This window comes from Papaver somniferum, chromosome 9, assembly GCF_003573695.1.
Source record: "Papaver somniferum cultivar HN1 chromosome 9, ASM357369v1, whole genome shotgun sequence".
Lineage (NCBI taxonomy): Eukaryota > Viridiplantae > Streptophyta > Magnoliopsida > Ranunculales > Papaveraceae > Papaver > Papaver somniferum.
In genome coordinates, this window is record NC_039366.1 from 54,029,387 (window position 1) to 54,044,819 (window position 15,433).

General features: G+C 35.7%; 1 protein-coding gene across 1 annotated transcript; it reads left to right on the top strand.

Moving 5' to 3' along the window:
- Positions 1 to 6,567: 6,567 nt before the first annotated feature.
- Positions 6,568 to 9,460, top strand: LOC113311953 (protein ALP1-like). The gene is made up of 4 exons (XM_026560736.1): positions 6,568 to 6,714; positions 7,112 to 7,591; positions 7,681 to 7,912; positions 8,988 to 9,460. Exons 1-4 carry the CDS (start codon positions 6,568 to 6,570, stop codon positions 9,458 to 9,460), a joined length of 1,332 nt encoding a protein of 443 aa, XP_026416521.1.
- Positions 9,461 to 15,433: the final 5,973 nt, after the last annotated feature.

Genomic DNA, 15,433 nt, shown 5'->3' on the forward strand with positions numbered 1-15,433 from the left:
ACAGACGCTCCTAACATTGGTAATACTAAGTTTGTTAAAGCTGTTAATATTTCTTCATGTGAAGAACCTGTGTCAGCTTGCAAAAATGAGGATTCTATTTCTTCTAAATCTGCTCAAAAGAAGACTACTGAACGTAAGTCCTTCAACTGCTATTACTGCGGAAACAAAGGACACTCTGAGCGAAGGTGTCGTCTTCGGATAAGGAATGAAAAACTTCACAACATTCTTAATTGGATGTCTAAAGAAGTTGTTAAACCTATATCACAGATTGGAATCAACCATGTTCGACCTCAAGGGATATACTGTGATAAGGCTTTTCCTAATTATGTCTTCAAACCGAATGATGCCTACAATGGTGGAAGAAAAAACAGCAAAAGTGTGACAGGTACTGTGAATCAGTCTAGAAGGAGAAAAAGGAACAGAAGAAAGAAAAATGAGTTAAGTTCCTCTAATTTTCTCAAAAAGGGTTGTGAATCCAATTCAGATTTCTTACATGTCAACAATCGAGTCTCTGATCTGAAGATTCACATAAACAGACTAAGACGGAATATCAAGAAAACATGGAATGTTGCTAACCCAGGTACTTCTAAATCTTCTCTTGATAATACTTCTTCAACTAAACTAGGTAGTTTGTTAAATACAGATGAAAAGGAAAAAGAAGAAGTAAACAATGATGAGCAATATGCTCATCTTATTATACCCTGACATGTTCATGTTGCATCTCTTTTTAATTTTTTTCTTGTTAAAAATGGATGCTCTTGATTCTCAGGATTTTTCGTCTTGAGAAAGCTGTCAGGATTGTACTGCATTCGATATTACTTTATTCCGTTTGCTCCTCAACATCTTTTTTTTTTGGGCTTCCTGGTCTATCATAGGCCCGTTTCTCTAGTACACACGCCAACCCTCACGAACGTCATGTTTCCTAGGGTTTGATGGAATTCCTTATATATATAATGTGTTCCGGAAGTGCAAAAAGATTTTCTAAAAGTCTTTTTGGTGCACTATGGAGGGAAGCAACAAGGTTGATGATGTTGAGCTATGTCATATTCAAATCTCATGCTTTCATGCTCTTGATCATGAAAACGAAGACAACTGCCAGTTCAGATTTCTTCACAACTGGTAGGAAATCTTCTTGGAGATATTAAGGTCGTACGCAAACAACTTGGTATCGCAATACGGAATCTAGACTACTTAAAAGACGAACTAAGGAAGGCAACTGAGGAACTCGTTCTTGTTCAATCCCTGGTTGCATACAGGATTTAGTTATTCATCTGATCTTGGTTCTAGTAGGTTGCCTAGTCTGTCTTCTTTTTGGATTAGTTGGAAGAATAACTAGTGCTTTCAATGGCGATGATTGTGACTACACATAGCTATTTTTGTTTTCATTTTCTTATGTTATTTTTTAGGTTTATTGGTTTTTAAATTCTAAAAATATTTGGAGGATGATGTTATTGCAGTATTGATCTTTATGATTTTGTGATATTGCAATTTGATTATGGGATATGTATTGTTTGCGTCCGTGAACTTGAAGGTCCCATATGCGGTCAAAAGTAAAGTCGTTCATGAATCGGTATTCGTATTGATGAAAGGACAAATGGACTTTTGACAAATACAAAAGTTATGCCTATGCAGTCATGTATTTGATGGAAAATAGGATAAAATCTTTTGTTTGACAAGGATAAAGTCTATTATGTCGTTATGATGGAAAATAGAATAGATCCTTGTATGTTATCCACGATATTGATCTTCATTGATCCATTTTGTTATGTATTACCGTGAAGGCTCCATTGTGTGACTTATGTTGAGCACGATACAACTAAGTCAATTATTCTTATTGACTTGTTGGTTGTTCCATAAGATGCTATATGTCGAGCATTATGAACTAAATTAATCATCTTGGTTGGTTATTTAGTTATTTTCTCTGAAAGTCTTCTTTTGTCGAGCAAAATCTTTTGACAATTAAATTGATTACTTTTGTAATTAGTTTGGTTGTTTGTATTCCAATTAAATTAATTATGAGTTCTCTTGTAATTAGTCTAGTTGAGTTTTCATATATTCCACAAATTCGTGTGTTGAGTATATGAACGGATATACTAATCATGTTCTATTTGTTGATGTAGTCGTATATTCCGTAAGGTTTTCCTTATGTTGAGTATGTGAACGATTAAGCTAGTAATCTCCGTATGATTACCTTAGTTGTAGCTCCATAAGTTTACTTATGTTGAGCACCTTCAATTAAATTGATCACTTTTGTGGTTTGATTTAGTTGCGTATTCCAATTGAGTTAATCATGGGTTTACTTGTGATTAATTTGGTTGTGCTTTGGATATAGAAAATCATTTCTATGGTTTTTGGTTTCCAATTTAAAAATCCTTCTTTTCTTTTGAAATTAAGGTCGCTCTTGTTGTTCTTTCGGGAATGACATCTAATGGGGGAGAGTTCTTTTGAACTTGTGCTTAATGGTAATATCTTGCGGGGTGTCCGCTGTGGAATTTTATAGGGATTATTTTGTATCTTAAAACTCCTTGATGAATGCATTTAGCTTCGGCTTTATGATTGCATCTAAATTAAGTTGGTATGTAGTTTTATTTTAGTCTATGAAATGTCTCTTGTGGAAATTTCATTATGATCCCGTTCTTGTACCTTTGCCAATTTTATTGACAAAAAGGGGGAGAAATAATGTAGTTCACACTACAAATACATATGGTTTTCGGATCATTATGTAAGGGGGAGTGGTTTCTATGATCGAGATGGAGTATTGACTAAGGGCGAGTGATACATATCACCGTAGTATTATTGTTAAAGTCGTGATACAATTGGACTTTAATGTTACATAATAATACTATGATACTGTATAATAATGATCGAGAATCTCGATTTCTCTCATTGTTATAGCTACGGATCTTCAACAACAGTGATGCTAAACTTACAACCTTTGGGATCATTGGAGTACTTGGAAGGACGAAGAGTTCAGGGAACGTTGAATATTAGACTATGGAATAGGAGCCACTAAAGTTTATCTTATTTGTATTCCATATGTTTTAATAGTTTTGTCACTAAATTGACAAAGGGGAAGATTGTTAGAGCATAGCTCGGTCAACCTCGCATGCGTTGATATCTCAAGCATGTTTGTCAATGTTAGTGATCAAAACTATGAGTCTTGATTTCTATCCTACATAGCTAAGTCTCGGACTAGGATAGAAAAGTGTAGTTGAGCTCAAAGACTTCATGGCGATTCATCATACAAAGACGAATATCTATACAAGGAACTGTGGAACTTCATCAACAAAAAGGTATGTGGAGACTTGAACTTATCTATCACTCAAAATTCAATCTTTTATATCTCTTACTTCTTATGAGACAAAAGTCGTATTCTATATAGACTAGATCATATACATTTGACATTTCGAGCTGATCATTCATTGCTTATCTTTTTCTCGAAATCGTGTGTTGGTAAAGCGTTTCGCTTTGATCAAGTTTTTCTTCACCTAGTGACGAAAGTCATGAAAAGTTTCAATCACTTTGAGAATTTCTCTGACTTGAATCGGTCTGTGAATAACGGCTACATAGCGTCCTCTGAGAATGTCTCAATGATTGAAATGAGAGTTTAGATTACATAACCATGTATTCCTTGAACCGAAGCTTTCGAACTTTTTTGATCAAGAGAAATCGGAAGGATTGTGAAATTGGCTTGCCAAGTCCGCGAACCCAGTCCGCGAACTGTCGGAAGTTCTCGACCGAGAATTTCTGCTGGATTTTCCAAAACTCGTTTGTGTGCTAAGTCCGCGAACTCAGTACGCGAACTCAGTCCGCGAACTGGCGGAAGTTCTCTTTCCAAGAATTTCTGCTGAGTTTAGAAAACTCAACCGGTTTACTTAAGTCCACGAACTTGTTTGTGAACTTAAGAGGTTATGATCTAAAGATGTGCTCTGAACATGAAACTTAAATTACTAAGGAATGCTTTATGCAAACCGTGGCTATAAAGTTCATACGCCGATTCAATCGAGTCGAATCATCTTTGTTTCAATTGTGTCTTGTGCAGTTACATAAGATCTCATAGAAATTGAACAACTCTTTAACTAGTTCATTTGAGTCACTTGAACTAGTTGTGGTGAAGAAGAACTAGGTTAATATGAATTGCTCATATGGTTAATCTTTTGGGTTACTATGTTGAACCAACATACACGTACACGTTTGGGCATGGTTTTCACAAACCCAGTAAACGTCTACCCAAGTGTGTGTGACAAGCTAAGTTTTCGATCTAACGGTTGAGAAATATTAACTTGAATCTAAATCAGGTTTTCATCTAACGGTGAACATGGATCGCTTTGTAACTAAGGAAAAACCCTGATTTGAAGGCTATATAAAGGAAATATCTAGATTTGAGCAAAATTAATCCTCACACGTCCGTGTGATACTAGTGCGCTCGCTAGAGTCGATTCTCCTTTAACCTTTGGTTTTCTTCTCTAAAACCAGGTTAACGACTTAAAGACTTTATTGGGATTGTGAAGCCAGATCGATACTACTTTTATCGTAGTTGTGTGATATGATCTTGCATCTTCTATCGTACGAGTACAATTGATTGATTGTCTTGAGATCGTGAGAGTTCTCCGATAGGCAAGATAAAGCAGTCACAAACATCTTCGTCTCACTGTTTGTGATTCCTCGACAAACCGCATGTGTGGTCAGGAAGGATTGTAGAGAGGTAATTGATTAATCTAGGTTGTTCTTCGGGAATATAAGACCGGATTATCAATTGGTTCCTGTTCACCTTGATTTTATATCTTAAGACGGAAAAAAACCTAGGGTTTATCTGTGGGAGACAAATTTATCCTTTGATAGACTTTTCTGTGTGAGACAGATCTGTTTATTGTGATTTTGGGTTGCAACAACTCTTGGTTGTGGGGTAGGCTAGTGTCTGTAGCGGATTAATACAGTGTGTATTCAATTTGGACTAGGTCCCGGGGTTTTTCTGCATTTGCGGTATCCTCGTTAAAAAAAATTCCTGGTGTCTGTGTTATTTCTTTTCCGCATTATATTTTATATAATTGAAATAATACAGGTTGTGCGTTCGTGATCATCAATTGGAAATCCAAACTTTGGTTGTTGATTGATATTGATTGATCCTTGGACATTGGTCTTTGGTACCGTCCAAGTTATTCCTTGTATTTGATAAAGACTCGCTATTGTTTTTAGCTTGAGTAAAAATCAAATCAAGAGAGAGATATTAACTCCTTGAGATACTTTTATCTAGATTGAGTCTGACTGTCTAGTTGATTCTCTAACAAAGTATTTCGGAGTTAGTCCATACAAATAGCTAAGCGAAATATTGGGTGGTGTTGTTAGACCCCACTTTTTCAGGTTATATACATGTCAGAAAAAGAAAAAGATCCACATCGTAACCGAGGCATAATTAGAGTAGTTCTATATGGACCGTCACTTTAGACTACATAAAAATCATTCATACACATAATAGGTGGGCCTCGCCCTACCACAGAAAAATGAGAATCTCATTTTTTGTGTTTGATTGTGAGTGTACAATTTTCATGTTGTTCAATATCATAACGAAAATAAGAGTTTTGTCATAATTATCACTAAAAATTTATTTGATCCTTAAAGTAGTCACTCTTCTGTATTTTGAACTAAGATACCAGGGAATTTCACCACTCATATATAGTAATGTTACTATTTAGACTTTGTAATGTTGGTAGTTAAATTCTCTGGTATCTCGTTCAAATTGGAGAAGGGTCAAGTATTACTGTCATAGAGGGGCTGTTTGGTAACGATTAAAATAATTGATTATGAGGTCATACGCCATTATAATTATAATAATCAATTCTGATGGTGTTTGGTAACGATTATAATAATCAGTTATTTTAAACATAATCTAAAAAATCAATTATTTCTTTACACAACTAAAACTTGTTTTTAAAAATTAAAATAATCGATTCTCATTTTTATAAACAAAAATTCGGGTTTCCTTTTTCTTTTCTATTTATTTTCGATAAAAACTAACTGAGAGAGGGGAACTAGATAAGAAAAAAATGGGGAAGAAAAACCCTAGATCTGATTTCTCTCCTCTCTGATTTCATCAATCGTCTACTCTCCTCTGTTATATGTTCATCAGCAACTCGAATCTCGACGATTAATCTCGATCTTCTCTCACATTTCTGTTGAAACCCAAACTAAGGTGGTGAATTCATCTTCTTCAAAATTTGAAGAACTTCGTATCAAAATCAAAATTAGGTAACTTTTCTTTAGTGGGTTTTCAATTTTTTCTTTGTTAATTTCAATTTAGTATGTCAAGTGTTTTGCTCTGCTCTTGATTTTGGAAATCCCACCAACTGTTTGTGAAATTGCCCGACTGGTATTTACTAACATTTTCTTAAAAATTGGGTTCATTAGAATGTCGACTGAAACTGCCAAATGGTGTAATAGTTTGGAAAAAGCCTATGTGAACTTTTGATCGTTCAAATACTTTGTGGTAAGAAGCCTAAATCATTTGTGAAAGAAGCTTGGATTGAAGTAAAAGATGAATTCAACAAGAAAAGTGGATAGAGTTTTACTATGGATCAGATTAAGAATAGGTATAATGTGTTGAGGGTTAGACACAATGACATGAAGAAACTCATGTCCCTTAGTGGCTTTGAATGTGATTCAGAAGATAAAAAGATTATAGTTGACGATGAAGGAGTGTGGGATGCATATCTTGGGGTAAATTTAATTGACATCACCCTCTTTGTTTTTATTGTAGGTTGTATTTTGATTTGTGAATTATTGTGGGCAGTAGTTAGTAGATACTTTGTAATGTTTTGACGTAGGAAAACCCGGATAAAAAAAAGTATAAGACAAATGGCTGCCCTATCTATGAAGAGTTGTGTACCATTTTTGGCGGTTCAACTGCAACTGGTTCTAATGCATATGTTCTGATTAATGCACTTGCTCTTTCCTTTGAATTCTGGTTGTATATGAGGCATGAGAACTAGTTTTAAATTGATAACCTGTTTATTCTACTGTTCTCTATTTTTCCTACTCTATATTCAATTTAGTTCAACTTACTCTTCTTTAGTTTCCCTCTTACTGAGCCTTACCAATTGTTTGTATATATTAGGATATGGACTCCGAAGAAGAGCTTGAAGAACGCACCTTATTACTTGTGGTTGCAGCAGTTATCGAAAACGTTAAGGGTCGCATATGTAAGGAACCCTGTAGAACTTCTATACTTACAGGACATCAACACATGCAAGAGATTTTGCGCGGCCATCCCCGTAGATGTTATGAGAAGTATCGCATGGAGAAATTTGTTTTCTTAAGGTTGACTCACATTTTAAGAGAAAGAGAACTTTTACGTGACAGACGATGGGTTACCATAGAAGAGCAGTTGGCGATTTTCCTACTCACAATTGGACATAAAGAAGATAATAGAATGTTACAAGAAAGATTTCAACATTCCAGTGAAACTATAAGTAGATACTTCAATGAAGTATTGAGAGCCATCATGGAACTTTCCAAGGAACTTATAAAACCTCCTTCTTTTTCTGAGACTCCAGCTGAAATACTCAACAACTCTAAATATTTCCCATGGTTCAAGGTACGTCAGATGATATCTCTTTTAGCTTTGTCTTTTTTTTTTCTTCTCATTTTTAACTTATAATTTAAATTTCCATAAATATTTTATAGGATTGTATTGGCGCTATAGACGGAACACATATTAAAGGGATTGTACCACTAGCCCAACAAACACCATACTTCGATAGGAAAGTAAATATATCGCAAAACGTGATGGCAGTATGTTCGTTTGATTTGAAATTCACATATATCTACGTTGGATGGGAAGGATCTGCAAATGACTCAAGAATTTTATGGGAAGCTTTGAGTAATAAAAGTCTGATGTTTCCTCATGCCCCTGAAGGTTAGTTAATTTTGCTATACATTTTGCTTATCATATGAACCTCGAACTACATGATTTTTTTTTGTATCCGGATTTGAGATAGTTGTTCAATGAATCTGTACTCTCTTTTGCTTTGTCATTGGTATTGCATTGTCGATTGTATGCTATGTATTGTCGATTGTATCCCAACTTTTGATTACCATATGTCTATATATTCAAAATGAATGATGTTTAGAAAGTGTATCACTAAGCTTGGAACACGCCATAGTGGAAGCAGATTTAGTTGCATTTCAAGAAGTCTGGATTGATACATTGAGTCACCAGTATAGTTAGTATTTTTATTTTGGTAGAACTAGTATTGTAATGGAACTCGGCCTAGAAATTTAAGTTGTTCCAGTAGTAACAACAATAGCTTTATGTCATTGTCGCTCATTTTGTGTAAGTGTCGTGGGTTGCTGCTACGCAACATCTCTAAGGTCTGTTTTTGGTGATTAATTTATAATCTTTAGAAATTTCAGTGTGTGCCATTATTTATTTTGAATTTACGCTTTCTTTGGTTGCCAACATATATGTATGGCACCGGCCTATTTTTTATTTAACCAGGATCAAATCTCTAAGGCGAGGAAGTAAGATATTAAGCCGGAAAAATGTAATATGGTCAGTAAGATAGGTCTCACCTTCCAATGCTAACTTGTTACATAAATCATAAATGTGCATATACTACTTACGTTTTTGGAAAAATGGAATATACGCAGTAATTCAGTATATGAGTTTGCACCTTTTATAATAGTCTTTAAAACAAATTGTGTTAGTAAGAGTCTTATAATTTTGTGGGTTTTTTTTGGTCTGACATACTTTCAATGGATAGAATGTATAGTAGTATCTAATGGCAGTTTTCATTTCAACTTTTCGAAGTACAATATGTCAAGTCCTGGATTATAAGCATGAATATCTTAGAACCTAAACCACTGTTGTTTGTGTACCATGTCTTCTTTCTGACCAGAATGCGTTTCCTTCTTGTGAATTCCCTCTAATTGTATTGTGACTAAAGATGTTATTGTTGCTGAATATTCTCTGACATTGTTTACATTTTTAGGAAAGTATTATGTTGTTGATGTTGGATATCCAAACATGCCTGGTTTTCTTGCTCCATATCGGGGAGTTCGTTATCACTTACATGACTGTAGAAGAGGAAGCAATGGAAGGTTCACTGCAAAGGACTTGTTTAATTTTGGGCATTCTTCGTTAAGGAATGCAATCGAGCGAAGCTTTGGAGTTCTTAAATCTCGCTTTCCAATTTTGAGGGATCCTGCCTCATTTCCATACAACACCCAGGTACAAATATTAATAGCAACATGTGCAATTCACAATTTCATTAGGACGGAATCCAAGTCTGATGAACTGTTTGCATATTATGCAAATGAAGAAAATGTCATAGATATTGATACATCCCCGCCTGATGAACCAACGTTTAGTGGTATGTACGCACATCAACAAAGAAGAAGTGAAATGAATCACGTGAGAGATGAAATTGCCGATGCCATGTACAGGTTTCGATACCGAAACTAGCTAAAATCAAACTGCTGGTGTATTGAAGATCTATGATTAAATTTGTGTGTTGTGGTTTATAGAAAAAACACTAAAATGATAATGATAAACATGTGTACCAAACAACTTCTCATTTTAATCATTTTTTATTTTTTGATAATCAATTATTCCAAAAAGTTGTTTGTTAAAATTTATTTCAAAAATGATTATGATATAATCATTTTTCAGTTTATGATTATCTATAATCATAAATAGATAATCATAATGGTTACCAAACAAGGCCAGAATCTTACTTATTTATAAAAAAATGTTGTCTTTGGTGTCTTAGGATCTGAGCTTACAATCACATTTATCAAAGTTATTCCCTGGTGGTCATCTCACTACACTAAGAACCGTCATATATAGCCCTTGCCAAGTGATTTTGTCATGTCCCATGTCTTATAGGGCACCCATGTATAAGGGCACCTTGGGTGTAGTTAGTATTATTAGTATGTGGCTGGCACATGTGCCATTCTATTGCTCTAATATGTATCGAGTCTGTATTCCTCTTTCAATCAGTGAATAGAAATTTTTAAGTGTTTGTTCTTCCCTCATTTGAGGTTTTATCTTCAATTTCTACAGTGTAGATCCTGTAGGATTGAGCCTGATTACTTATTTTTAGTGTAGATCACTACAAGATTTTCATGTCCCATGTCTTATAGGGCACCCATGTATAAGGGCACCCTGGGTGTAGTTAGTATTGTTAGTATGTGCCTGGAACATGTGCCATTCTATTGCTCTAATATCTATCGAGTTTGTATTCGTCTTTCAATCAGTGAATAGAAATTGTTAAGTGTTTGTTCTTCCCTCATTTGAGGTTTTATCTTCAATTCCTACAGTGTAGATCCTGATTACTTATTTGTAGTGTAGATCACTACAAGTGGTATCAGAGACGGTCTTTCCTTGGATTTATCATGGATGATTTGAGGGTTGTAATGAGTGCAAGGTGTGAAGTAATTAATTTCCGATTGGATTACCTAATTCAATTGGGAGATAGTTCACCAAATCGGAACCAGAATCTCCTAAACTTGTTGGATCTCATCAATCATGCAGAGAGGAAGATAGAGTTTCACACTAGAAAATTAAACCAGGTACCAACATCGGAGGAAACTTCAATCGAAGTTGCTGAGGTTGCAGAAATAACGAAGATGAAGGCATTTCTGACATGTATTGTGATGGTTATTATAACCTTGGCTGTTGTTCAACAGTACCTTACTCGTCATACGTGTGTATTGGGTCGGTCATTTCGAAACAAGATGTGGGATACGAGGGTAAAATTCTGCAAAGGAACAGTAGGATTCAGGATTACAACCGCAAATGCTGGTGGCCTTTTTACTAATAGTTTAATTATTAAAGGCAGATTGTGTGTGTTGTTCAGTAAAATGGGTATGGTAGTGTTTAATGGCCTTTTTACTCCCTTCTCTTGTACTGTTGGATATTTATGAGTGTTTCATATTGTAGAAGCCAGAATTATGGGATAGAGATGCAACAAGATCGAGCACCAGCCTTCTTATCTCCAATTAGCGTATGCAGTGTGGGGTATGCAAGTGATTCTTGGGTCAAAGGAATTGGAAGATTCAAACTAGTTATACAGGACACTACTGAACCAATTCTTATGCATCAAAAGAGTTGCGACCTGGTGATTGTCAGAACTTCAAGTAATGGTCCAGTTGATAAAAGCATTAAAGGAGACTCATTATTTTGTCTCTTCTCGGAACACTACCAGGACAACGGTATACCTACTTCAGAGAAGAATCTGTTACTCCAACTTCATAACATCACTCAGTTGGTTCAAGGTATTTATACAATCTATCACACACTTAACAGCGCTATTTTTGAAGATTATATGGGTCACATCTCTTGCGGTGTTTGTGAACAAGCTACAACAACTATGCATCTCTTCAGCCCGCTCATTCTATTGTCATATCTATCATCCTTGAGGACAAGGATGATTTGAAGGGTTCGGAAATGTCATGTCCCATGTCTTATAGGGCACCCATGTATAAGGGCACCCTGGTTGTAGTTAGTATTGTTAGTATGTGGCTGGCACATGTGTCATTCTATTGCTCTAATATGTATCGAGTCTGTATTCCTCTTTCAATCAGTGAATAGAAATTGTTAAGTGTTTGTTCTTCCCTCATTTGAGGTTTTATCCTCAATTTCTACAGTGTAGATCCTGTAGGATTGAGCCTGATTACTTATTTGTATTGTACATCACTACAAGATTATCATGTCCCATGTCTTATAGGGCACCCATGTATAAGGGCACCCTGGGTGTAGTTAGTATTGTTAGTATGTGGCTGGCACATGTCATTCTATTGCTCTAATATGTATCGAGTCTGTATTCCTCTTTCAATCAGTGAATAGAAATTGTTAAGTGTTTGTTCTTCCCTCATTTGAGGTTTTATCTTCAATTTCTACAGTGTAGATCCTGTAGGATCGAGCCTAATTACTTATTTGTATTGTACATCACTACAAGATTATCATGTCCCATGTCTTATAGGGCACCCATGTATAAGGGCACCCTGGTATAGTTAGTATTGCTAGTATGTGGCTGGCACATGTCATTCTATTGCTCTAATATGTATCGAGTTTGTATTCCTCTTTCAATCAGTGAATAGAAATTGTTAAGTGTTTGTTCTTCCCTCATTTGAGGCTTTATCTTCAATTTCTACGGTGTAGATCCTGTAGGATTGAGCCTGATTACTTATTTGTAGTGTAGATCACTACAGATTTCTTGCCACTATTCCCTGACCATCAGAAATAACCACCACAATTCACAGGTTGAAAACTGGTCTTTTTTTTCTTTTTTTTTAAGGGACGAAAGTAGTAATGGTTAGAAGGCAATGTAGTTTTCTAAAAGGGCCCTAATACTAACATGTTGAAAAAATGTTGTCAAAAAATTGAGCAGTATTCAGTGATTTTAGCGTCTTGAAGATGTTTCTAGCTGTTCATAAATCTCATGCACGTTGCAGGGCCCTTACTCGACGTGCACACTACACAGTCCCAAGAAAAAGAAACGATGGAGCATATATGAATTAAGTGCAGTTAAGGCTTGATGCATGATCCCTCCATTTTCCTAATCAGAAAGGTGGAATGCAAATAGATAGTATTCCAACATACTAGCGAAGCAAAGTAGTAGATTCAGAGGGTTAACACCATGAAACAGAACAGAAGAAAGTGACACCTAAATAATGCTTTTCAAAAGATGACAACTAGACAATGGCCCGTTCCACGCACTTTTTCCAATATTTAAAAAAAAGACCAAAGACCACAATGGTGCGAGTATAACCAAAGACCAAAGACTAAAAAAAAAGATCAAATTTGGGTTTAGTCCGTCGTGTGACGCAGTGGGGAAAGAGTATATTTGATCGTGCGTTGATAAAGCTTACGCCTAGAATCAGGCGTTGATAAAGATAACGCCTGACATGGGGCGTTTGTAAAGATTCCGCCCGACATATTCAAAAAAAAAAAAAAAAATGGGGCGTTGATAAAGTTAACGCCCCAAGCAAAGTTTTGAAAATTTTGTGAGTAAAGATCATGACTATATCAACGCCCCAAGAGAGGCGTTAACATTATGTACGCCTGGGTGCCCGACGTTAACTTTACGTACGCCCATCCAGGCGGACATTATACCAACGCCCCATCCAGGCGGACATTATACCAACGTCCCATCTAGGCGGACATTATACCAACGCCCCTGCACCAGGCGTTAACTTTACGAACGCACGGCTACAAACGGACATTATACCAACGCCCGTCGGGTAGGCGGACATTATATAAACGCCCGACTATATTTGGGTTTGGTCTTGATCGCCGACCAAATTTGGTCTGATTTTTACTCTTTGATCAAATTTTGATCGATGGTCCGTCCCACTACGCCAGCCCACTCGACTAAAAATTTGGGTTTAGTCGTCCACTGCAGTTGCTCTAACGAACGTTTATGGATATCATTGTAGGAAGATTTAAATTTTCCCTTCTACATCCCGATAATTGATCCGTCAATGTTAATGTCACGCGTTGTTCGTTAATCTCACACTATTACTCCCTCCGTCCCACTATTAGATGACCTACTTAGATTAAAACTTTGTCCCACTGTTAGTTGACATATCTCATAAAACAAGGGATATTTCTAAGATTATCCTTTTGATTGATTATCGATAGTATATGAAATATGTATAATTTGATATCCATGTCTATATTCGTTACATAGGTGTTTTAAAATGCTTTTCAATGATACAAAGTTTACGAAAATTCATGGTATAGTTTGAGAGATAAATCAATTCTAAAATTGACAAATTATTATCTGTAAGGATATAACTGTAAAAATACTTAACAAATACTCCCTTTCATTCCTTGCCTTAAGAATTATGCAAACTTGAACTAGGTCATCTAATAGTGGGACGGAGGTAGTATTAGAAAACAAGGGGTCTAGAATCTCACTTTACTCCATGTGCCTCGGGACCGGGCATAATGGTTAAGGGGGTATCAAAATATTTGTTTTAAAAGGAAGATGGATGTCATTGTAGTTCAGTGGTAAAATTGCTGGACGATGATGCCAACCACATGAGTTCGAAACTCCTCAGTATTGTGATGGGGAACTTTCCTCTTTCTTAGGCTAACCTCTATGGTCTTCTTATCTAGTAGCTAGATTGGAAGTCCACGTCAGCTAGGGCAACCTCCTAAGTCCTATGGTATGGCGAATCTAGCAGCTAAACGCTGAATAGTTTAGCGTCGAACGCTGAATAGATCAGCGCCCATGAAAACGCCGAACCGAACAACGCTTGACTCAGTCAACTGTGTTGATAGCGCCGCACCATTCAGCGCCCAAGAAAACCCATATCTCAACAGAAGATCGACCTTCTTCCCCATTTTCACTTATCACTCATTTTTCCCCCATTTCTCCCGAAAATGCATGTCCAACTTCATGAGTTCTAGAATTTTTTTTGCAAATTCCTTCATTGAGTTTGTTCTACTTCTAATTTTTGATCGATTGAAGGTGGTTTGGTACGATTCTATCCACGAAATCATTCGAGGTAAGAAATTTAAGTTTTAGGTTTAAAGTTTTATGATTTTTGATTTTTGGTGCGATTTCATTCAAATTGATGATTGATATTTCGTATTTAGATGATGTAGATGATATGTGTATGATTTAATTTGATTATTTGTGATGATTTTTTTGGGGGGGATTTAATTTGATTATTTCTGATGAACAAAAAATGAAATGTTGATTTTTATGATGAAAATGAATGATAATTCGTATGATTAGTTTGTAGGTAATTTTGCATGATAATTTGATTATTTGTATGATGAAAATGAATGATAATGATAATTTAGTTTGTATCGATGAATTGCTAATGATAATTTAGCTTGTATGGATGAAAATGAATGATAATGATAATTTAGTTTGTGTGGATGAATTGCTAATGATAATTTAGTTTGTATGGATGAAAATGAAAGATAATGATAATTTAGTTTGTATGGATGAAAATGAACAATAATGATAATGATTTTTTTTTTCATGTTTGTTATTGATTGTAATATGAGTATGGATGAATTGTTAGATCGGTTGGATATAGTTTCATCAAAGAATTATGATAAAGTATCTCAAGATGTTACGAAAGATCCTCGCAAACTAAGCTTTAGAGTTAGTTTGAAAGATATTGAAGTGTATTACAAAATTGTAGTGAAAGATAATCCGGTAGCAAAACGATATTGTGACAATTGTGGCTTTTCTTCTGTTTTTGAGTTTGATTTTGCCAATGGGGATAGAGGCTTAGTTGAAGCCATAGCTGAGAGATGGTGGTCAAAAACCAAGAGCTTTCATTTTCGGGAGTTTGAAATTGGCTTCCTTCCTTTAGATTGGTACATGTTAACGGGAGTTCCCACTGGTGACCCTAGTAAACGACCAGTAGTTATGTCGTTGTTTGGTAATGATCAAACATATCCTGCTCT